The 25,578-nt window shown below is 33.6% G+C and overlaps 1 protein-coding gene and 1 long non-coding RNA gene across 2 annotated transcripts in view; both read right to left on the reverse strand.

The window, feature by feature from the left end:
• The window catches only part of LOC141283800 (uncharacterized), a 33,892-nt gene extending 23,233 nt beyond the window's left edge, over positions 1-10,659 (reverse strand). The window contains exon 1 of the long non-coding RNA XR_012338218.1: positions 10,571-10,659. This is a non-coding gene — a long non-coding RNA (uncharacterized lncRNA). The remainder of the gene's footprint in view (positions 1-10,570) is intronic.
• A 3,334-nt stretch (positions 10,660-13,993) lies between these two features.
• LOC141283824 (DBH-like monooxygenase protein 1 homolog) lies at positions 13,994-25,287 on the reverse strand. The gene is made up of 4 exons (XM_073817144.1): positions 25,234-25,287; positions 22,846-22,988; positions 15,798-15,966; positions 13,994-14,982 (listed from the first exon to the last, which is right to left on the reverse strand). Exons 1-4 carry the CDS (start codon positions 25,246-25,248, stop codon positions 14,821-14,823), a joined length of 489 nt encoding a protein of 162 aa, XP_073673245.1. The 5' UTR covers positions 25,249-25,287; the 3' UTR covers positions 13,994-14,820.
• Positions 25,288-25,578: the final 291 nt, after the last annotated feature.

The following is a 25,578-nucleotide window of genomic DNA, read 5'->3' on the forward strand; positions in this document are numbered from 1 at the left end:
AATCTGTGTGTGTGAGTCTATCTGGGAACTCTGAATATGTGTTATTAGAACAAGCTCAGGGGTCACAAAACAGCTTAAGTGTCTTTTTATTTTATTTTGATTTATCATATATTTAAATATTAAAGGTACCTCATTTTACTGGATTACTTTCTTTTATAGTGTTGGGGGTAACGCATTACTTTTTCCAAGTAACTAGTAAAGTAACGCATTTTTTAATTGACAAAAAAAAAAAGAGTTACTTTTTTAAATAAGTAACTCCAGTTAACAGATACAGTATTCTTCAAAATGAATAAAAACACTGAAATTCAACTCAGAATTCAATGCAAACCTGCAATAATTAAATGTTTAATAATACAAATATCCTTATGTATTTAATCCAATTTTATTAACCCATGTCTTTGCTGCCGAACTTCAATGATCCAATTTATTCATATTAATAAGCAAAAATTACTCAAGATAATCTAACATTTCTTTTCCTTTTTTTTTATTGCTGAGGAGTTGACATTTTTTCTTCAGCGATCTACTGTACAGACGTCAATTTACTTTTCTCTAAGCCTGAGGCTTTTGGTGTGAAAAGTCTTTTAAATTTGCAAAAAATAGAACTGCCCAGCCCAAACAAACCCTGCCCAGATTTAAAAAATAATGCAAAAGTAACGTATAACACATTACTTATCATAAAAAGTAACCAAGTAAGGTAATTAGTTACTTTTTTATGGAGTAACTCAATAATGTAATGCATTACTTTTAAAAGTAACTTTCCCCAACACTGATTATCAGTACAGATTTGCTACCAGAGTGGTCACAAAAAATGACACGTGCTGAGCTAATGGGATTTTTGTGGTTAATAAGAGGCATTTGAAATGTGAAGGAGAAGGACATAGAAAACAACTAACTTCTGACTGGCTTCAGTGTAGTCAGGTCTTTGACTCTTGACCTTTGATCTCTAAGTCTGTCTGTTATTCTCCATATAACTGTGCCTACAGACCTACAGATGGTTAACTATGAACAACTGATCTGTAAAGTGTGAGTTAATGTATTAGTTAAGTGTTAGTTATTAGCTTATGTATGTTAGTGGGACGTTATTCTAAAGTTGCAACTATTCCTCATTTACTAACAGTTAATAAATGAAGAATAGTTGCAACTTTAGAATAACGTCCCAATAACATATATAAACTATTAAATGATACTTAACAAGTCTTTAGTAAGTAATTTACTAACAGCTTGTTCATGATCTATTACTAATTTATTAGGTATAGTTATAAATCATTAAAATACAGTTAACAAGTCATTTATAACTTGTTAACTAACAGCTTGTAAGCTATCTATTGGCTATCTATAAGGCACAGTTATAAATAATTAACAAACTATTAACTGTTATTTAACAAGTCATTTATTACTCATTAACTAACAGTTTATTAATGATCTATTAACTAGTTATAACGGATAGTTATTATAAAGTGTTACCCAGATCACTTTAACCTCATAAAGTGCCTAGGTTTATGAGCCACGATCAAACAATATGCCTAAAAGCGATTTTAAATATGAGGGCATGGCAACAAAGTGCTCTCTAAAGCAACCCCCTGAGCATAAACGAAACACAGCACGTCTATCAGCCGTAGTTTTGCTAAAATTGATGGATGAAAAATGACTCTTTACCCAATAAAATGGCAGATAGGGCTAACAATTGTCTAAATTATGTCCCACAAGACGCCAAAATGTTGGTCTGGTTACAAATGCAGGAGTGACTGCATTTCTGTACACACGGAACGAAAATTTACGTTTAAATGCAGTAGAAACATTGGCCATAGAAACATTTTGCTTATTTCTAGGAGACACCAAACAATACATTATGTGTTCTAAAATCGGCTCAAAATATGGAAGGAATCATAGTCTTAGGCTAAAAAAAGATTTTTCAGTGACTGCCCAAAACCTGCAAACTAGCTTTAACTTTCCTCTAGCCTCCTCAAGACTGCAAACTGGGGCAAAAATCTGGGAAAACATTGTGCAGTGTATTCCAGACATAAGGGATAAGGGATAAGTTTATCCATAATAAAAATATTTTTTAAACAGTGAAAGAAAATGATGTCAAAGATTTTTAGACTTCAGTTTCTTTCTTAAAGAAAGGTTTAAAAAAATAATGCATAAATATAAACTTATTTTATTATACTTTTATTTTTGTCCTTTTTGGACCTTGATGGCCTCTGATCCCTACCCACTAATGCAAGAAAACAGCAGAGACAGTTTACGCAACTTCTACTTTTGTGTTATGTGAACGAAATAAATTATATGGAACAAATTCAGGATGACTAAATTATGACAGCATTTTCATTTTTGGCTCATCTGTCTCTTTAAAGCATATTCTTGGTCAAGGCAGTGCTTTCTAAAGCAGCCTCTCGAGCATAAACAAAACACAGCACGTCTATTAGCAGTAGTTTAGTTAAAATCGATGGAAAAAAATAGTTTTTACCCAAAATAATGCCAGATAGGGCTAACAATTCTGTCCCACAAGATGCCAAAATGTTGCACTGGTTACAAATGCGGGAGTGACTGCTGTTCTGTACACACATGGAACGATAATTCACGGGATTCAATCGGCTCAAAATATGGAAGGAATCATAGTCTTAGGCTAACTAAAGATTTTTTAGTGTAGTCTGTCAACTCTGACAACCCAAAACCTGCAAACTAGCTTTAACTTTCAGCAACTAACGCTGACTCCTCAAGACTGAAGACTCAAACTGGGGCAAAAATCTGGGAAAACACTGTGTAGTGTATTCCAGACATAAGGGATAGTTTATCCATAATAAAAATGGTTAATAAAAACTTTTTTATACAGTGGTATCCACGATTTTAAAATGTAAATTTCAGTTTCTTTCTTACAGAAAGCTACATTGAATGGCTTCAAAAAATAGTGCATACGTATAAACTTCTTTTATTATACTTTAATTTTTGTCCTTTTTGGACCTTGATGGCCTCTGATCCCTACCCACTTATGCAAGAAAACAGCAGAGACAGTTTACGCAACTTCTACTTTTGTGTTCTGTGGACAAAATAAATTATATGGAACAAAATCAGGATGAGTAAATGATGACGGCATTTGAATTTTTGCCTCTTGGTCAAGGCAGTGCTCTCTAAAGCAGCCTCCTGAGAATAAACTAAACACAGCATGTCTATTAGCAGTAGATTAGCTAAAGTCTATGGGGAAAAAAAGAGTCTTTACCCAAAAAATGGCAGATAGAGCTAACAATTCTGTCCTGCAAGATGCAAAAATGTTGCTCTTGTTACAAATGTGGGAGTGACTGCTGTTCTGTTCACACATGGAATGATAATTTACAGGAAGCATATGAGAAGCATAACACATTATGTGTTCTAAAATCGGCTCAAAATATGGAAGGAATCATTGTCTTAGGCTAAAAAAAGTTTTTTCAGTGAAGTCGGTCAACTCTGACTGCCCCAAACCTGCAAACTAGCTTTAACTTTCCTCTAGCCTCCTCAAGACTGCAAACTGGGGCTGAAATCTGGGAAAACGTTGTTCAGTGTATTCCAGACATAAGGGATAGTTTATCCATAATAAAATCAATAAAAAAAAAAAAATTTATACAGTGGTGTCCAAGATTTTCAGACTTAAATTTCAGTTTCTTTCTTACAGAAAGCTACTGAATGGCTTCAAAATATAATGCATATGTATAAACTTTTTCATACTTTTATTTTTGTCCTTTTTGGACCTTGATGGCTTCTGATCCCTACCCACTCATGCAAGAAAGCAGCAGAGATAGTTTATGCAACTTCTACTTTTGTGTTCTGTAGACTAAATTAATTATATGGAACAAAAATGTAAATGATGACGGCATTATTTTTGGCTGATCTGTCTCTTGAAAGCCTATTCTCGGTCAAGGCAGTGCTCTCTAAAGCAGCCTCCTGAGAATAAACAACAGCACATCTATTAGCGGTAGTTTAGTTAAAATTGATGGACAAAAAGAGTCTTTACTCGAAAAAGTGGCAGATAGGGCTAACAATTGTCCAAACTAGCTTTAACTTGCCTCAAGACTGCAAACTGGGGCAAAAATCTGGAAAAACTTTGTGTAGTGTATTCCAGACATAAGGGATAGTTTATCCATAATAAAAATGGTTAACAAAAAATCGTTTTTATACAGTGAAAGAAAATGGTGTCTAAGATTTACAGACTTCAGTTTCTTTCTTACAGAACGCTATTGAATGGCTTCAAAAAATACTGCATACGTATAAACTTTCTTTATTATACTTTTATTTTTGTTCTTTTCGGAACCCATTTATGCAAGAAAGCAGCAGAGACAGTTTACGCAACTTCAACTTTTGTGTTACGTGGACGAAATAAATTATGTGGAACAAAATCAGGGTGAGTAAATGATGACGGCATTTTCATTTTTGGCTCATCTGTCTTTTTAAAGCATATTCTTGGTGTGTCCGGCCCAATGTTAGTCAGGTCATACCATGATGGAGAATGTGAAAAGGAAAAGAGGTATTTGTTAATATTGCCCTAAGGCGCTGAACTCGGGGCATTTGGGTCCAGAGTCTGAAAGTGATATTGTCTGCAAGTGGAAAGTGCGCTGGTTTTGCAAGGACAACAGCTCAGCAGCGCTCTGTGTTTTTGAGTTTCCAGCATGCGATTTTAACAACAAACAGTGTCTGCTGACATGGTAACTTGGGCTGTAATGGTTTACTCTGGCAAAGCTGATGTCACTCACTTGGCAGGGTGGACCTGATTTACATCACTCATTTCTATCCATTTTTTCTGTTTGCTTTGACGCAATTTGTCGTGATTTGTGGCACTGTGTGGCAAGATCGTGAAATACACGAGTCATTTAACTCCCTGATCCAAGATAAATTCCAACGCTGAGTCCTCGGAATAAGATACAATGAAACGATGCCATCCAACATGATTTTTCTGGACAGGCCTCCAGCCAGAAAGGAAAAGGACAGGTGAAAGGAAATGTTTGCCGTCAGTCGTGTGCGTCACTAGCGTTGGCACATCAAATGTTCCACATTCCTTGCAGACCCGAGAGGAATCCTGACCATCCCGAGGCCATGTTACCAGACTCAAAAACACTGCGGAGTAGACTAACCCTCATCCTAAACTTAACTCAAAGGTCCCGTCCTTCAATTACCGAGGCTTGAGGCCTGAGGCAAAAAGCGAACTGTATTTTTTACACGGCTCATGAGCAAACACACAGCATCTGCACACATAGACGAACAACGCGATCGCTCCAAAGTAAAGTTTGCATTCCGTGGAGGTTTTGATGAATTTGACAGAATGCGTTGTGGAGGAGCTCCTTGAATCCAGCCGTAAGCGAATCCAAGCTGGAACTGTTTTATTGGGCGGTAGAGGAATGTACGTTTCGAACAAGAGTTGTAGCTTTTTGGTTTGCAGTTATTTCCTTTCCCTCCGGATAAAGATAAATACAGAAATGTATTTCCCGTGGGCTGGCACCGTGTCTAAAAATATGGCTGGCAGAACACTCTGGTACATTTGGCCTGGCTCTCAGTGGGATTCTGACAGGAATCAAAGACAAATGAAACTGGGCATGAGTTCTGTTTTTTTTTTTTCTTCTGGTTTTCTTCGTCTTTTTTTGTTACATTCAATGCTATTTTAGAATTATTTATATACTACGATAGCAACATTGGTTGTACTGCATTAAAAATAATGAAGAAAATAATATAATACTTAATGCTTTTAATGCAGTAGAGAAAAAAAATGGTTTAGTTTAGTTTATTAAGTAAACTTAAGGTTCAAGTATATTTTTAAGTATACTTTATGTAGTAAGTATACAAATATCAGTGAACTAGTAGTATGCTTTTAAGTGTACTATTTCAATACTCATTGGGACTAAATTGGCCCACTTTCTAGTATATAAAAGTATACTTTTAAGTGTAACAGTAATAAACTTTGAGTGCACAACTAGTTTACATCTATGTTTTCAGTTTGTACTGCAAGTATACTAAAAGTGAACTTATAGGTATACTGAGTCTCAGTAAACTACTAGTTTAGTGGTTTTATACTGCAAGTATACTCATAGGTTTTCTTTTAGTGAACTTTATATCATACTTTAAGTATACTGCCCTATTTAGGTATTAATTTGTATATATTTTGTTATATTAATATCTGAACATACAAAACATCAAAAGCAAGAACAGGGCATCTGCTTGTAAACAAAAACATTTTATTCTAGCGTCATGCATTCTTTTTTCATAAACACTTGAATGTGGGTAAGTTTCGTAAATAAAAATTAATCAATAAATAAACAGCATTTTGAACAAAAAGCTAAAAAAAATACTATTGATGATAATCAAAAAGTAGATGGAGTCGATCAACACCCCAAAGCTTTTATTCCATAACGTTACACAGTTGTCCATATCTATGGTTTTGATGCTGTTTTATGTCTGAGGATTGTGTTAGATTACATGTGGAATCTGTTGTTTCGGTTTCTTCTTCACTTGTGTTTTGGAAAATCTGTTCAGAAGATGTGCAATAGCGCCCCTAGCGTATAACAATGAAAACACAGATTCTCAGAGCACAAGTAGAGCTCAAATATATTTAGACCTTTTCTGATATTTCTGATATATATCCATATTTCTGAGAAGTATATAAAGCAAATTTCTGAGAAGCACATAAAAAGTAGACTGAAAGTATACTTTCCTATTTTTAAGTTTAAAAGAAGCATAATAATAGCACACTTGAATAAACCTATTTTTCGTAAGGGTAGACTAGGAAAACTATCAGTTTATGAGCCTGGTTTAAGCAGTCAAAGGATTAGTTCACTTGCAGAATAAAAAAAAATACAGTTCATGTCTCTCTGTCTTCAGTTGAAAAGAAACTAACATTTCAGGATTTTTCTCCATATAGTGGACTTTAATGGTGGCCAATGGAATAAAAGTCATCAGTCATCAATGCAGCTTCAAAGGGCATGATCCCAGAAAATGTCATTTATTATTATTATTAACAATAAAATGTACATCGTTTTAACCACAATCGACTTCACGCATTACGTAATCACGTTGGAAAGGTCACAAGTGATGCAGGTGGAAGTACTTCCATTTATTTGATCAAAAATACAGAAAAAAGTAATATTATGAAATGTTATTGCAATTCATATTTTAAACCTTTTATTTATCAAAGAATCCTGGAAAAAGTATCACAGGTTTCAAACACTTTTAATCATTTCCAAGACTGATAATAAATCAGTAGGCTATATAAGAATGATTTCTGAAGGATCATGTGACACTGAATACTGGAGTAATGATGCTGAAAATTCAGCTTTGCATCACAGGAATAAATTATATTTTAAAGTATATTAAAATAGAAAACCACTATTTTAAGTTGCATTAATATTTAATTTTTTCTGTATTTTTAATCAAATTAATGCAACCTTGATGAGCAGAAAACTCCTTTAAAAAGCATTAAAAGACTTGCTGATCCCAAGCATTTAAGCGCCAGTGTACATACATTTTTTTCTAGAAAATGGCTGATTGTTTTGCTAAATATGACTATTATTCCTCGGCTGGATTTGTGTAAAACCCTTTGAAGCTGCATTGCGATTTGGACCTTCAACCCGTTGATCCCCATTGAAATCCTTAAAAATTAGTTTTTTCTCAAAAATGTTTTTTTCCCTCTTTTTCATTTCTTTTCAACTGAAGAAAGAAAGACATGAACATCTTGGATGACATGGGGGTGAGTAAATTATCAGATTTTTTTATTCTGGAAATGAATTTATCCTTTAACTAGCCTTTTTTCCCAACAGGGCCGTTTACCGGAAAACAGTAAAAGTCTGGTTTTAGGCCTATAGAGAGATATTTAGGTCAGTGTGCTCCTCTGGTTACATTCTAAACGCTGACCTCAAACTCCTAATGAGGAAACCAAGATCAGAACTGGGAGTTTGGAGCATGTGCTGTGCCTCAAAGCTCCTCATTCCATAGTCATATAATATTTAGATAGATCCAACCGTAAGCCTTTGAGGATGTTGAATGAATGTAACATCTATTTTAAGCAAATAGTCTTAGTCAGTTGTCATTCAGGGACGAATTCCAGTAATGCTTTGACTGCTTTGTAAAATAGCTGAAACTTAGAGTGACATATAGAATATTTTATCTGGTTATTCAGTTTCAGCGACATACTGACAGAATAAAAAAAGTTAATGAGCGGGGACAGAATGTACTAATGGAGCAGATGGGATTTGAAATTTACAAGCGTACTTTAGCAAAGGTCTTTGAATGGAACAAAAAATGACTTCAAATGACAGGCCAACTAATAAAAGCCAGACTTGGTGTATATGTCACTTTAGAAAACCATTGCAAAATCTTCAAACATTTAAATCAACTTGTTTATAGAATTAGTTGTTTTGGACATGTTCAAAATGTTGAGATCAGTAAGATTTGTAATGGTTTTTAAAGACGTTTCTTATGCTCATGAAGGCTGCATTTATTTAATCAAAAATACAGAAAAAAAATGTATATTGTGAAATATTATTTCAATTTAAAATAACTGAATATATTGAATATATTTTAAAATGTAATTTATTCCTGTGATGCAATGCTACATTTTCAGCATCATTACTGCAGTCTTCAGTGTCACATGATCCTTCAGAAATCATTCTAATATGCTGATTTATTATTAGCGTTGAAAACAGTTGTGCTGCTTAATATTTTTTTGGAACCTGTGATAATTTTCAGTTTGGGGTCAGTACATTTTTGAAAGAAAGTAATACTTTTATTCACCAAGGATGTGTTAAATTAATAAAAAGTGATAACATTGATTTACATTGTTAGAAAATATTTATATTTTGCAGAAATGCTGTGCTTTTTAACTTGTTATTCATCAAAGAATCCTGAAAAAAAAAAATGGCAGCACAACTGTTTGATAATTCTAATAATAAATCAGCATATTAGAATGATTTCTGAAGGATGAAAATTCAGCTTTGCATCACAGATATAAATTATATTTTAATGCATATTAAAATAAAAACCATTATTTTATATTGTAATAACATTTTGCAATATTACTGTATATTTTCTGTATTTTTGATCAAATAAATGCAGCCTTGATAAGCATAAGAGACTTTAAAAAACATTGCAAGTCTTACTGATCCCAAACTTTTGAGCTGCGGTGTAAGTGATAGTATCTTATCATATATATACACCATATAAATACATTAATTTGATTTTGAGTACCATGATACTACCATCTGATGTACAGCCACAGTATTTCTTGGTAAGGTAGTAATAAAAAAATAGAATATTGCTATTTATATATCATTGTATTCAAATGATACACCAACATACTTAAAATAATATAATGGTAAATGTCCAAAACATGGTGTTATATCTAAAAAAAATACAGTGGAACTTTTGTAGTAACAAAGTATCATCTTTCAATATAGGTTTATTCTTAAAATACTAGAATAGATAAATACATACATACTAGTAAACACTTTATTAGTATTCTCAGACTAAAGAACATCTCTGTTTAGACTTCCCTTTGCAAGAAAGAAACCAGAAAGTAATTTCCATCCCTGGCAAACACTGCCCTCTGCTGGCTCTTATGGGAATTCACACAATCTGAAATACTGTGAAGCAACACAAAATGTCCAAAAATCTCATGTCAGGTTTTCAGCCTTTTACATAATTTAAAAATATTGAGAATTCATCAGTTATAACATCAACAACATTAAAATCACAAAATGCCTTCAAGCAAACATGTTGGTAGTGCATGCAGATTTAAAACCATAGAGGTCAGCAAAGTTTTATATAAAGCCTGGTCAAGATGGAAACAAAATCAACAGGAAGTTGCCTTGGCAGGACAGGATGTGTTAGCTTTCTCGTTGCCCTGCCATATTCTCAACTGTCTGCGATGTTCCATTACGAAAATCTAAACCTCAGTTAAAGTTCAGCTCAGACTGTTGGACGACTAGATGACCAAACATGACTTTTTCAACCAAGTCTCTCTGCTTTATATAACCCAGTTCAGGCCGCAATACAAACAATAACTCCACCACAAATACTGTACATATTTAAAAAATCTGGGCTTTTAATCCTTGTTTCTTTACATTAGTTGAGATTTTGGACACCATCTGAGCCTCTGTGGTTCCTGTGAAGTGGCTAAACTGATGAAGATCGGTTTCCCACACCAAAGCCTGGAAACTCTTCATCACAAAAACGCTTTTCACGGCTCCGGCTGACAAGAAGAAGAAGTGTAGTCCCAAACCAAAGGCTATTGTCCCTGTATTACATCAGTGACTTCCTCTCCTAAACTCTACTATGACCGCAACCGCCTATAGGAGGCCCGTTAACTATTACGACCCCTGCTGTTTTCCATATGCCTGTTATAACAGGACTAAACACATAAACCAACATTAAAGACATGAGGTATACAAGCCCGAATCTTTTGAAGAGAAGGAAAAAGAAGGAAGATTATACTTCCTCTCCCTCCCTCTTTCAGTCTTAGGTTGACGATTGTGGTACAGTCATCTTTTCACCACAACTAGCCCTTCATTAGAGCCATCATGGGCTAAGATGGAAACAGTAAACAAATAACAAATCTTACCGCTCTTGAAGAACATCTTGGGGCTGGTCGGAAAGACTTAGGAATGAGAGACTGAGGGAAGGACACCGTTCTGTGGCATTCTCAAGCACACATTGGCACATTTTTGCCGTGTTGGTGTGTGTGTGTGTGTGTGTGTGTGTGTGTGAGAGTGAGAGAGCCTGGAGGCCTTAACAAGAGATGTTCCGTGCTGTACCAGGGACTCCCAGGCGGTAACAGTGGGCTTACAGTACCCCGCTGTAACACTGGATAAACCGACTGCGAGCCTTCAGAACAATCACATCCCTTCAGCTTCAACTTTACCATCTCAAATAACTCCAAAATACATCCTAACTAGTTCTAGTCTCGAAGAAGAGCCTGTTGAAGGGAGACACTGCACCTGTCAAGTTTGAGATTTTGGGCTTTTTGTTTTTTCATAAAGTATTTTTTCAGACTAGTGGAAAGAAAACATCCAAAAGACACTGTTAAGTGTTTCTTTCATAGCACTTGATCTATTTGTGTCAATAGATTTCAGTTACAATACATATTTTTAAAGGCCGTTTTCTCAAAATGAGTTTTTTCTCCTACACTGAGCCATAAATCTCCACTTCAGTAGCACTTACACACACCAAACTTTTTTGGATTTGTTTATATATAATTTGCTTGATTTTATACATTTTATTCCCCAAAAAGCCGTAAAAATATATTGTTTTCTGCCTGTATTTTCTGATTATGGAGTGACAAAATGAGACCCAAAATTCCTTCTGTAAAAACATTTGACTCTAATATGTCAAAAAAAAAAAAAAAAATTAAGCTAGAATTTTGAAACAAATTAGCACATATTTAATTAAATAATGCCTCGTTTGCAATTGAAACCTAACATTTTAGAAAACTTGTAATATAAAAAATTCTTGCAATTAACAATGTAATTAATCAACTAAGTAAATAAGGTGATATTATTATTATTATTATTATTATTATTATTATTTTTTACCCTATTCACCTGCAGTGCATCAACTTAAGACTTACATTTATAAAACATTCTCCTCTTCAACTTTACCATCTCAAATAACTGTAAAATACATCATAACTAGTTCTAGTCTTGAAGAAGAGCCTGTTGAAAGGAGACACTGCACCTGTCAAGTTTGAGATTTTGGGCTTTTTGTTTTTTCATAAGGTTTTTTTTCGGGCTAGTGGAAAGAAAACATCCAAAAGACACTGTTAAGTGTTTATTTTATAGCACTTGATCTATTTGTGTTTTCTGCCTGTATTTTCTGAATTATGTAGTGACAAAATGAGACCCAAAATTCCTTCTGTAAAACCATTTGACTCTAATATGACAATAATTTTAAAACTGACCTCATCCAGTTTTTAAATTTTGGTACTAGAAATTCATGCAAATTAGCACATATTTAATTAAATAATGCCTCATTTGCAACTGAAACCTAACTTTAGAATATTTTTTTTGACTATACTTTGAAGGTTTTTACAGAGGGATCATCATTTGCTTGATTTTAGACATTTTATTCCCCAAAAAGCTGTAAAAAAAAAAGTTTTTCTGCCTGTTCTAAGTATTTATGTTCTAAGTAATTATGGAGTGGCAAAATGAGATAAAAACATTTGACTCTAATATGTCAAAAAATTTAAACAAGAATTTTAAAACTGACTTCATCCAGCGTTAAATTTTTTTTTTACCAGAAATTCATGCAAATTAGCAATATTTAATGAAATAATGCCTCATTTCCAATTGAAACCTAACATTTTAGAAAACTTTTAATACAAAAAATGTTTGCAATGAACAATGTAATTAATCAACCAAGTAAGTAAGATGATAACCATTAGTTATTTTTTTTACCCTATTCACCTGCAGTGTCTTGCCTTAAGACATCCTACATTTATAAAATATTCTCCTCTTTATCTACTGTATATAGAAGAATAAGTTTATTCCCGGATGAACAAATGCAAAGAAAACACAAACTTCTTTTGAGAAGGCAAGTGAGGCACTAAAAATAATACTGCAAAATCTAACTTTTAAAGGATTATTTCAGTTCCAGAACAATAATTTAAAGATAATTTACTTAGCCCTTTGTCATCCAAGATGTTTATTTCTATCTTTGTGTCTGCGTGTTTAAACTTGTTTTAATGCAGCTTCAAATGGCTCTAAACGATCCCAACCAAGGTAGAAGGGTCTTATCTAGCAAAATGATCAGTCATTTTTTAAACAAATGGACAATTTATATAATTTTTTTTTAACCTCATACGCTCGTCTTGTCTAGTCTTTGTGATGCACATGTGTAGTCTGTGTAATCCGGGTCAATGCAGTTAGGGTATGTCGAAAAACTCCCACCTTGTTTTCTTCTTCAACTTCAAAATCATCCTACACCACTGTTTTACCTGTTTTTACACAGTTTTTTTTGTAAATGGCATTTTTTTGCATGCTCACTTTGTAAACTAGAGTTAGAGGAGAAAATTAGATGGAAGTTTTTCGACTTACCCTAACTGTCTTAAACGAAGAATCAGTTAACACAGACCAATGCTGCGTCCCAATTCGCTTACCTATACTATGCCCTAAAAAAATTACATTCACAGTGTTGCTGCAGATGAAATATAATGCGGATAACATTAAATAAATATTTTTTATCAGGTTAGACATTGATTATTTATCACTCAAACCTCTTTCTACCTGTCTGTCGGTCGCGCATATCCGCCATATTTGTAGTTTTTAATGCTTTTTATGCGTGTTTGTAGTTCTAATCGAATCCTCGTCCACCGCGCAATGTGTTTTGGGCAATATTGGAAGAAGTAGACCATTCGGAAATCTTTGGAATACCTTTTTAAAACATACTATGATTTGGGACATACTAATTCTATTTTCGAGTACTATTTAGAATGGATAGTATGCGAATTGGGACGCAGCACTAGACAAGACAAGCGTTTGAGGTTAAAAAGTACATCAATTGTCAATTTGACTGATTGTTTTACTACTAGATAAGAACATTCTTCCTCGGCTGGGATCGTTTAGAGCCCTTTGAAGCTGCATTTTGGAAGTTCAAACGCAGGGCACTATATGGAGATCATTCCTGAAATGTTTTCCTCAAGAAACATAATTTCTTATCGACTGAAGAAAGAAAGACATAAACATCTTGACAAGGATGACAAGGAAGGTGAGTAAATTATCTGTAAATATTTGTTCTGGAAGTAAACTTCTCTTTTATCTGGCATTGGCATTAATAAATAGAATATTGATTACATTATTAATGTAAAAAAATATATGTATTTTTTCTTTTTCTGTAAATGTTTATTAACCAAAAAAAAAAAACGGAGGACTTTGAATTCTCATTTCAGAACAGCACTGCACACCATTAATATATATATATATATGTATTATAAAATGCCACGAATATGTCTTTTCATTAAAAACGTCTGCTACAAATACAAATCTCAAAATATTTATAAGAAATAAACATTTATTGCTTTAGACATAGACAGCATATAAAATGGAATGCTTTTGAATATAATTCCAGCAATCCTTTATGAAACACACATTTAGCTTATAATGAGAGGAACACAGTTCGCAGAGCTCTAGACTGAATGCATTTGCATGTGTTAGAGAGTCATTGTTAAAGGCAGCTTTCACTTTTTAACTTTTAATAAAACTTCCAGTGCGACTGAAACATTTATGTATTGAAAAATGTACACCACTTCTGTGGAAGTCTGTGTGACAGTGCTCACAAAGAAGTTTCAGCTGTTTTTGTCCTTACAATGAAAGCCAATGGGGCCCAACACAACCCCACTGCCTTTAATTGAATGTACAAAAATAAGCACCAATACAATTTGTCAAAATATCTTCATTTGTGTTTCACATGAGAGTGAGTAAATGATGAAAAATGTTACATTTTGGGTGGACTATCCTTTTAACCCACAAGACATCAGTTGTGGTTTGCTGGAGTGTGACAGCCTCTTGTGGCGAGATTATTAAGATTTACAACTACTGTGAGGCATTTCTTACAGTATAGAGGCTGTCAAGACCACAGTATCCTCTAACCAAGGATATTCTATGTGAAGCTTGCCTATATTCTTCATGAAAACAGCAGGTTGTGGTCAGTGATAGTGATAAACTTGATTTATAAGTAAGAGTGAGTCACACAGTGCAATTACTCTATAGTTTCAGCATGATGTAAATCTTCAACATCACTGTTTCTGGGAAACACTAGGCCCGATGGGAACCTGCTGTATGTATGTTTATGAGTAGGTGGCTGAGATGACAGCAGACATTAGAGGTGTGTGCAGGTCTGTAGTATGAGCGAGAGACATGCAGTGAGGAGCAGAGCGAGGGAGCGTTCACATTGAATCTCTGACACATTCCTACAGGCCACGACAGCAGCAGACGTCTGCTCTGACTTCAGCTCCGGAGGAGAGATGATCATCCCTTGAATCTAACAGAGACAGAAAGAAGTACTTGAATCAACCTTATGATGTTGATATGCTGCATTACAGTTTAAAAGTTTGGGGTCAGTAAGAATCTCTCATGCTCACCAAGGATGCATTTATTTGATCAAAAATACAGTTAAATCTCTAATGTTGTGATTTTTTTTACAACTTTAATTAAGTGTTTTCTATTTTAATATATTTTACAATTTTCTTTATTCCTGTGATGGCAAAGGAGCCATTATTTCAGTCTTGAGCGTCACATGATACTTCATAAATCAGTCTAATATGCTGAGTTGTAGCTCAAGAAACATTTCTGTGTATTACCATATGAAACATTAATTAATTTAACAATATTAGATGTAACATACAACCCTAATGTACAAAACTGATAAGAAAAAAACTAAGAAGAAAATTATTTCAACAAAAAAAAAAAAACCATCACATTTGAAATGTTATTCACTGTAAATTTGATGTTCTTTTTCACTTCTGAAAATGGTATACTACCGTAACATTACATGCAATGTCCAATACAGTCCAATACCGTTAACCATTACTGTAGCATTTTAACAGTCTTTTACCATTAAACTCACTGTCATTTTTACTTTTTATAATCCGAAGAACCTTCTTTCACCTCAAAGAACATTTTGTGAAACAGAAAGTTTCTTCAGATGGAACCATTCAGACAAAAAAGCTTCTTCTATGGCATCGTGAAGCACCTTTATTTTTAAGAGTGTAAGTGTCAGAATATGTGCAAGCGACTTTAGAATAAATGAAAATAAAAGAATACGGTACAGACCCGTGTGTAATCAAAAGCACTCACCGACCACTCTTCCTGGCCGATCTTGGAGCAGCGGACGTTCATGGGGAGTTTGCGTACAATGTCGTTGAATGCTTTCCCTCGCTTCCTCGTCCACTTGTATTTGTCCATGGCCTCCGTGAAGGAGAGGTTGCTGTATTTCTTAGGACTCTTAATCACAAAGGGCCAGGTTCTTCAAAAAGCAAAAGAGATTACATTTACTCAATGTCCCATTTAAAGTGATATTAGATCTGCTGTTATTTGTTCACTCCTTTAATCTTTCCAGTAGTTAAGTAGTTAAGTTACAAAGAGCAGGAACTGGAGCTTTCAAGCTTTCAAAAGGATGCGAAACACCTTAAAAGTATCACAAAAGGTGTTTATATGGTCCTTTTGAATTCAGAGACATTTTTGTCCATATTATTCTTTTGAATTCAAATGATAGAAATGACCTTTTTACCTAAAAGACATCCCTATCTCTTTTATTGGTTTGTTCATGAAAGAAGCAATGTCTGATCATCTGTTTAAAAATAATGATTCAGATTTTTAATGCACAACAACCTAAATGTTCATACTACTAATAATATGCTTTTGTGTACTAAAGGCTTCAGGTTTAATGCACTGACTGTAATTGCATGGAAAACAGCAAGCAGCACAAATTGTGTTTCATAGAAGAAAGTCATAGTCATTTTAAGTCAGCATTATTATTATTATTTTTTTTGTAAAGAATAGGGTACAACGGGGCTAAAGGCACCCTCTTAGGAAAAAAAGTGATTTCACTGTGCCCAAAGTGTTTTGTTGCAGAAAAATATATATGTTTGTATTGAACATTTATGGAGCAACAGATTTTGTGTGAAAAAAACATACATGTTGTTTATTTTGTTCAAAATTTGTATAAATGTATGAGGTGGCAAGAGGGGCCTTTTATTGGCTTTCATTTTAAAGGCACACAGTATGGATACAAATACTTTAGCTAAAATAATGTTGTTGTTTTATACTGTCTAAGTTGATACTTGTTCAAAGTTTGTACTATTTTCTGCTTATTTTGATATTTTTAAAAAAATATGTTAAGATTCTGTAAGCATTGAAGGAGATCCCATAGTAATTTAATAGATTTACAGTAGTAACAACAAATTATATTTTATTATATGATATGATTAATAGCATGTTTTTAAATATGATGGTTTCATTCTAAACATGGTGATTATCTTTAAGATGGACACCCAACATAATATACCATCTGATATTTACCATCTGAATCTAACAATGTCATGTCAACAAAAGGAAAAGTCAGCTTTCTATTAATTAGCAGGGCTGCTTTTATTCCCAAATACCATACTTTTACACATTCTTTCGTTATTTAAGGGGAGACACTGCAGGCAAAAACACTGTTTGTTTGATGTTTTATAGTGTTTTTTTTTTTCAGACTAATAGACAGAAAACATCCAAAAGACACTGTTAAGTGTTTCTTTTATAGCACTTTATCTATTTGTGTCAATAGATTTCAAATACAATACATACGTTTTCTCAAAATTAGTTTTTTTCTCCCACACTGAGCCATAAATCTCCATTTCAGTAGCACTTACACACACCAAACTTTACATTTCATTCCTGTCTATATATATCCTGAGGGATTTGTTCATATATAATTTGCTTGATTTTATACAACATTTTATTCCCCTCAAAATGGTAAAAAATAGATTGTTTTCTGTCTTTTCTCAGTTTGTTCATAATGAGATACCCAACATTTAAACAGGAATTTTGAAACTGACTTTGCACTTTTGCACATTTCATTAAATAATGCCTCATTTGCATATTTAAACCTAACATTTTAGAAAGCTTCTAATACAAAAAAAATGTTTGAAATTATCAATTTAATCAATCAACTTGGTAAGTAAGGTGATAACTATTAGTATTTTTTTACCCTATTCACCTGCAGTGTCTCGCCTTAAAAACGGTTGCTTTAATTCTCTTTAACAAAATTGCAAATCATTAAGAAGACCTTTGTCTCCAGATATATTCAAGAATTTGAGCAATGTTCATTTTTAACATTTTTAAAAATATCAAATATTAGGTCAAGCAAGCACAGAATCGAATGCGCTTCTGCCCACGATCGCATCAAGCATCAGCCAAATTTGCACGTGTATCTTGAAAAGCAGATGTTTTACAAAGTGCTACGCCACAGTTTTCTGCCATCCAGTGGTTTAGTGGAAAATAATATCAAAGTCGCCTTTTACCGACTTTATCTGTGAAATGAACTTGAAAATGTATAGATAATTTGGTACCATTTACCATATTCCCCATTACATATTTAATGGTTTGAGTGTCATTAATTTACTCACTGATCAAAGATACTCCTGAGGGAACCATAAACCGTATCTTCTCAATGAGCTTTATATGTGTGTATATGAGTGTGTGTGGTGATTGAAAGACAGAGGGCGCTTGGGGCAGAGCTTTGAAACTAAATCCGTTTGAAGTTGCCAGGTCTATCCTCTTATAATCCCCCTTATTCCAGCATCTGAGCACAATACTGCTCTGAGCTTCAGGGGGTCGAATAAACACACTCCACCAGCAGGGCCCTTCAGATGTTCCTCATTTATAGACGTACACACACACCCACGTCCATCCAAAACACACATTCGGCCGCTCACACACGAAATCACAAACAAACATGTGCCGACATAACAAACCACACATCTCTCTTTCTCTATACAAAGCAGTGAAAGGAATCTATACAAAACATCAGCGGCTCAGCAGACGCCCACAGAACCTGAAAGTCGCAGCTGTTTTGAGATATGAACTTCCCTTAAAACTCGTACAGTTTGTCTTTAGATTTATTCTGTGGCTGCGATAACATCTCAAAGAGCTAAAACTAGCCAAGAGGTACTTATCTTTGAAGATTGGAGAGCCATTATGTTTGAATGGGTTGCTACACTGCAAAAAATGCTTTCTTATTTAGATTTGTTATCTTGTTTCCAGCCAAAATATCTAAAAAGTCTTAAATCAAGAAGTAAAAATTATTTTCTTGTTTAAAAAAAAAAAAAAAAAACTAGTCAAAATGAAGTGTGTTTTTGCTTAGAATCTGCCAATGGGGTAAGAAAAAAAAATCTTATTTCAAAGAGAAAACAAGATTATTTTTCTTACCCCATTGCTTGTTTTAAGCAAAAACACACTTAATTTTGACTTGTTTTTACTAAAAACAAGACAATAATTATTACTCATCTAGAAAATCCTTCTTGATTTAAGAATTTTTAGATATTTTGGCTGGAAACAAGACAAAAAAATCTAAGTAAGAAAAGCATTTTTTTTGCAGTGCAAAGAGCTAAAAATTAGCCAAGAGGTACTTATCTTTCTAGATTGGAGAGCCATTATGTTCGAATGTGTTGCTACACTGCAAAAAATGGTAAAAACAGCCAAAATATCTAAAAAGTCTTAAATCTAGAAGGATTTTCTAGACAAGTAAAAATTATTTTCTTGTTTAAAAAAAAACAAGTCAAAATTAAGTGCGTTTTTGCTTAGAGCAAACAAAATGATATGATATGATATGATATGATATAACTTTTATTGTCAGACGAATCTGAAATTTTTCTTGCGTAACAGTATGTTGACACTCTTTACAAACAGACAAAAAAATAATCCGCCAATGGTTTAAAAAAAAAAAAATCTTATTTCAAACAGAAAACAAGATTATTTTTCATACCCCATTGGCAGATTATTTAGCTTGTTTCAAGCAAAAACGCACTTCATTTTCACTTGTTTTTACTAAAAACAAGACAATAATTATTACTCGTCTAGAAAATCCTTCTTGATTTAAGAATTTTCAGATATTTTGGCTAGAAACAAGACAAAAAATCTAAGTAAGAAAAGCATTTTTTGCAGTGCAAAGAGCTAAAACTAGCCAAGAGGTACTTACAGTATCTTTCTAGATTGGAGGGCCGTTATGTTCGAATGTGTTGCTACACTGCAAAAAATGCTAGAAACAGCCAAAATATCTAAAAAGTCTTAAATCTAGAAGGATTTTCTAGACAAGTAAAAAAATTTTTTTTTGTTTTTAGAAAAAACAAGTCAAAACTAAATGAGTTTTTGCTTCGAGCAAGCAAAATAATCTGCCAATGGGGTAAGCAAAAAAAAAAAAAAAATCTTATTTCAAACAGAAAACATGATTATATTTCTTACCCCATTGGCAGAATATTTTGCTTGTTTTAAGCAAGAACGCACTCCATTTTAACTCGTTTTTACTAAAAACAAGACAATAATTATTACTTGTCTAGAAAATCCTGAAAATTTTCAGATATTTTGGCTAGAAACAAGACAAAAAAATCTAAGTAAGAAAAGCATTTTTTGCAGTGCAAAGAGCTAAAAATTAGCCAAGAGGTACTTACAGTATTTTTTTTTAGATTGGAGGGCCATTATGTTCGAATGTGTTGCTACACTGTAAAAAATGCTAAAAACAGCCAAAATATCTAAAAAGTCTTAAATCTAGAAGGATTTTCTAGACAAGTAAAAAAATTTTTTTTTTTTGTTTTTAGAAAAAACAAGTCAAAACTAAATGAGTTTTTGCTTAGAGCAAGCAAAATAATCTGCCAATGGTGTAAGCAAAAAAAATCTTATTTCAAACAGACAACAAGATTACTTTTCTTACCCCATTGGCAGAATATTTTGCTTGTTTCAAGATAAACTGAAAACACACTTAATTTTGACTTGTTTTTTTTCTGAAAACAAGACTGTTTTTACTCGTCTAGAAAATCCTTCTTGATTTAAGAATTTTTAGATATTTTGGTTGGAAACAAGACAAAAATCTAAGTAAGAAAAGCATTTTTCCAGTGTAACATAATGGGTTATGCAACAGTGGTGTTATAATGCCTACAGATGTCATGTTTCCAATGAAGGATGGAGTTTAAAACTAAAATTCTAGAAATGTTAAAAGAAAGAAGTCTTTATGAATTATTTATTTATTTATGTGTAACTGAGGGATGAACAAGATTTGATACCATCTGTCTGGCGGCCTTGTGGCTTGTGGTTTCAGAGTGTCTTTCTTTTTTTAGCTCTCTTAGAATGAGACAAACACATTTTACAATGACCGTTCCAGATGTTGAAAAGGGTCGGACAAACAATTTGTACTTTCTGATGGAAGCAAGATGGCACATCATTTTGTCAAGCTCTTGTGCTGACATGACAAGCAGAACATTTGGAGAAGTGAAAACATTTATCCTCATTTGATCATGTAATCATCCGGTGAGCCATCAATCAATCGCTGTTAAACTATTATGGGTCTATGATAGTGAACTAACCCTTAGAAAATTAACCTTGGTTTTATTAGAGTAAAAGTGATTATCGATTACTATGTGTGTAACCACAGTTTTACTACAAATACAATGGTTAGTGTAGCAAAACCATGATGATTTGGGGTTTTATTTGTAGTAAAACCAGGGATAATTTTTGTAAGGGAAGCTGTCATTCACAGTATTGTCTCAAGTTGCTTTCATTTAAATTATTTTTTTTTTTTGTGCTTGAACTTTCTTTCCATTATTTTACTTCTCCCATTGTTTCCATTTTCTTTTGTTTTGGAACCTACTATATGTCCCACAGTTCTCTTTATTTATACTGTATATATGTAGCTTTCTGCATATTACTGTATCTCCTTTTGACAGTTCAAATTTCATTTTAAAGGAGCTGGAAGTTAGGAGCTGGAACCCCTTTTCTGCCACTGAATAAAAAATAAATAGAGGTAATTGCGACTTTTTATCTCACAATTCTTACTTTTTTCTCGCAAGTGCAAGATTACATGTCACAATTTACATTTTTTTTCTCAGAATTGCATAACATAAAAACTTTAAAAAGTTATAAAGTCAGAATTGCGAGATATAAACTCAGAATAGTAAGTTATAAAGTCACAATTGCGAGATATAAAGTCAGAATTGTGGGATATGAACTCACAGTTGCGAGATATAGAGTTTATACAGGATATAAACTCATAATTTTGAGAAATAAAGAAGGAATTGCAGGACATAATCTCACAATTGCGAGAAATAAAGTCAGAATTGCAAGATATAAAGTCAAAATTATTGTTATAAAGTCAGACTCACAATTGCAAAAAATAATGTTGCAATTCTGACTTTTTTTCTCACAATTGCAAATTTGTATCTTGTTATAAAGTCCAGTTTTGAGGAGAAAAAAAAATTGGTATGTTCACAGAATTGCGAGTTTATATCTCACAATTCTTCGGACTAAATAACTTGCAAATGCTAGTTTATATCATACAATTCTGATATATATTTTACAATTCTGAAAAAAAAAGTCAGAATTGCAAGTTTGTATCACGCAATTCTGAGAAAAAATGTTCAATTGTGAGATAAAAAGTTGCAATAAACTTTTTTTTTTTAGAAAGTGATGTAAGCCATTCTGGAACTTAAACCAGACTAAAGCCTAACCTAAGACAGGTTAAAAAAGACAGTCAGTTATGCTGCTTGATATTATTCATTATGATGTATTTGTGCTCATTTAAACTAAAATGGTGGATAGTTGTTTTTGAAAGTAACATGCCACGAATACACATAAAATGGAAGAAAGGGGTGGAGTGAGCAGTAGCTCATTATCATTTAACATGCGCCAAAATGGGTTGCTGTGAACCGTGGTGTTTTTAACAAGGTAAAAAAGAGGAATTTTAACCAATGTATTTTGCAGACATTCAGTGAAGACCCTAAAGAATCATACCAACTTATGAAAAAACAGGCATCGGATGTCCCTTTTAACCCTCTTACACAAGTGCTCGTAAATATGGCAGTCTATTGTTGTTGTTATGCAGTCTAATCTGTTTCTTTTCTTTTTTTTTTTTTTGAGTTAGAAACAATGGCCAAGGGAAATTTCCACCTTGCGAAACAACTAATTAGTGCAAAAAAATCAAAGCACATGTGAGAACTGAGCATGCATACTGACAGGCAGAAAATGCCTCAAAGTCCTTTAATTTACTAAACCAAAAAAAAAAAAAAATCTATTTTTTTCATCATTATGAGGATAATATGTGTATTTGCCACTAACAAAGAAACCCTTCACTGAAGTGCTTTCTCAGACTTACGTAACAGGCTCCTGGATCTCTTTGACCCCAATGAATTTAAGCTGGCCGGTGATTTCTGGTAAACTTTCACACCTGGCTAGGTTAACCCTGGGGTAGTACAGCAGATATGACAAACACATCTCATCCCGTGTACTAAGACCTCCCTGTAGGAAAAAAAAAAAAAAAAAATTTTGCATTACTTGGTTCAAGACCTTTGGAATACTACACGGACATAATGCATCTGAAGCAGTGTTATAGTCAGAGGCCTGTGACAGATTATGCCCAGTACTGAGCACAGCTGAACTGACATGCACAGAGCAGCAAATATATCTCTCTAATATGAATCCAAAACACCAGTGATTTGGCCCTGATGTTTATGGATTGTGGACTGTCTACAGAGAAAAAGCAGCTCAGCCTATCAGGAGTGCAGCTCACTGGCTGCATGTGTTCAGGAAAACGTCAGCAGCTGGATTCATCTCCACAGACCTGCAGCTGTTTGCAGACACATTGTTTAGCCAAGAGCATGCAGTCTTTCACAGACCGGCTTGGAAAAAAAGAGATTCAAAGACATGTTTCTAATAGAGCTGTTCAGTTTATAGTCATAAAACCTGGAAAAGAATTTCCATTGTCGTGCAGTGTGCTTCTTCTGAATATAAAATTATTTTAGTTTTTTTGTAAGAGCTTTTATAAAGTTGCTAGCTAGTTGAAACAGTAAATGTGTCAAACATTTACACCCAAATTACACCCAAAAATGACATTTCTGTTATTAATTACTCACCCTCATGTCGTTCCAAATCTATAAGACTTATAGGACAAATTAAGAACATTTTGATGAAATCTGAGAGCTTTCTGACCCTGCATAGACAGCAATGCAACTGACATGTTCAAGGCCCAGAAAGGTAGTAAGGACAACATTAAAATAAGCATGGTACTCTTGTGAAAGAGCGGCGAAGACTGACATGAAAGAGAAGAAATTGTTGAATAAAGTGGTTACTTTGTTTTTATGTGCATGAAAAGTACTCTCGTAGTTTTGTAAAATTACGGTTGACCCACTGATGTCACATGGACTATTTTAATGATGTTCTTACTTACTTTCTAGGCTGTAAACATGTTAGTTGCATTGCCGTCTATGCAGGGTCTGAGAGCTCTCGAATTTCATCAGAAATCTCTTAATTTGTGTTCCAAAGGTGAACAAAGGTTTTACAGGTTTAGAACTAGGGTTGCCAGGTTTTCACAAGAAAACCTGTGTAATTGCTACTCAAAATTATCCCAAAACTAGCCCAATTATGTTTGGTAAAATTCTGGTAGAATTTGCATTCCAGGGGATACATATTTGGGTTTTTTGGGGTCGCTTCAATTGTGTTAAATTATCCCAATTCTGTGGAAAAACCACTGGCTTGGCAACACTGTGCAGAAAGACATGAAGGTAATTAATGAAAGAATTTTCATTTTTAAGTGAACAATCCCTTTAAGGTAGTTGTAAAAATGTTGTTAGCAACTTACATTGTACAGGTATTGCAGGTTAACCATCCACATTTTAGCTAATGCGTCATTTAAAGGGATAGTCTACACAAAAATGAAAATTCTGTCTTGAATTGTTGTACCAAAGCTGTATGCCCTCCTTCTGTGATGTTAGGATATTTGACCCTGGCCCACAAAACCAGTCATAAGGTTCAGTTTTTTTTTTTAAATATTAAGATTTATACATAATGTGAAATCTGAATAAATAAGTTTTCCATTGAAGTATGGTTTGTTAGTATAGGAAGATATTTGGCTGAGATACAACTATTTGAAAATCTGGAATCTGAGGGTGCAAAAAACAAACAAAAAATGTATTAAGTTGCAAATTAAGTTCTTAGAAATGCACATTACTAATCAAAAATTAAGTTTAGATATATTTACGGTAGGAAATTTGGAAAAAATCTTCATGGAAGATGATCTTTACTTAATATCCCTATGATTTTTGGCATAAAAAAGGAAAATCTATAATTTTGACCAATGCAATGTATTTTTGGCTATTGCTACAAATAAACCCATGCTACTTAAGACATATGTTTAATAGAATAAAGGTTTGAAATGACATAAAGGGTGAGCAAATCAAGTCTGAAATTTTATTTTTTGCGTGAGCAAATTTGGTGAACAAAATGAGAAATGCTATTTTAAAACCACTTTATAAATTCTGAGAGGAAGCCATGTTAAATTAGACCCCTAAAAGGGCCTACAAATTAGACATCATGACTGCTTAGCTCTATTATGTTTGACTAAGCTTGCTGTTAACCTGGATTTCCGTCATGAACATATCTCTATAATTGGTGTAATTCACAAGAAAACCTAGGCAAACAATATGACACAAATCTATATAATTGTTCTTAGTGAAAGCAAAGACGGCTTTCCAAGCCTTAATCTTACCCAGGTCATGTTCATTCTGCCTTTAGTGTTGTATCTACATTCAGTGATTAGAGAATCCCCCTGGTGACCAAAAAAAAAAAAAAAAAAAACATTTTGGTAAACGTACAGATATTAAAAGTGAATTACAAAAACATTTGGTTGGGTGCCAGCCAAAAATAATAGACCATTTGAGTATAAACTGTTAAAATGTCGCTGATTGTTATCACACAACAGAACAGGATAACAAGTCACAACTCACACATGAGTCACCTCTCGCCTGTGGGCTCTTTAAAACAGACATCAGTCCTGCAGATGCACAGTGTGTGCTCTTTACATGTTGAATTTATTACACCACTCTTAGGTAAT

The sequence above is a fragment of the Garra rufa genome, chromosome 13 (genome assembly GCF_049309525.1).
Source record: "Garra rufa chromosome 13, GarRuf1.0, whole genome shotgun sequence".
NCBI classification, from domain to species: Eukaryota; Metazoa; Chordata; class Actinopteri; order Cypriniformes; family Cyprinidae; genus Garra; species Garra rufa.

Coding starts and splice junctions, on each gene's coding strand:
- LOC141283824 (XM_073817144.1), bottom strand. Junction 15,967..22,845: donor GAGATCCAGGAGCCTGTTAC/GTAAGTCTGAGA, acceptor TGCTTTTTGAAG/AACCTGGCCCTTTGTGATTA. Junction 14,983..15,797: donor TCGGCCAGGAAGAGTGGTCG/GTGAGTGCTTTT, acceptor TGTCTCTGTTAG/ATTCAAGGGATGATCATCTC.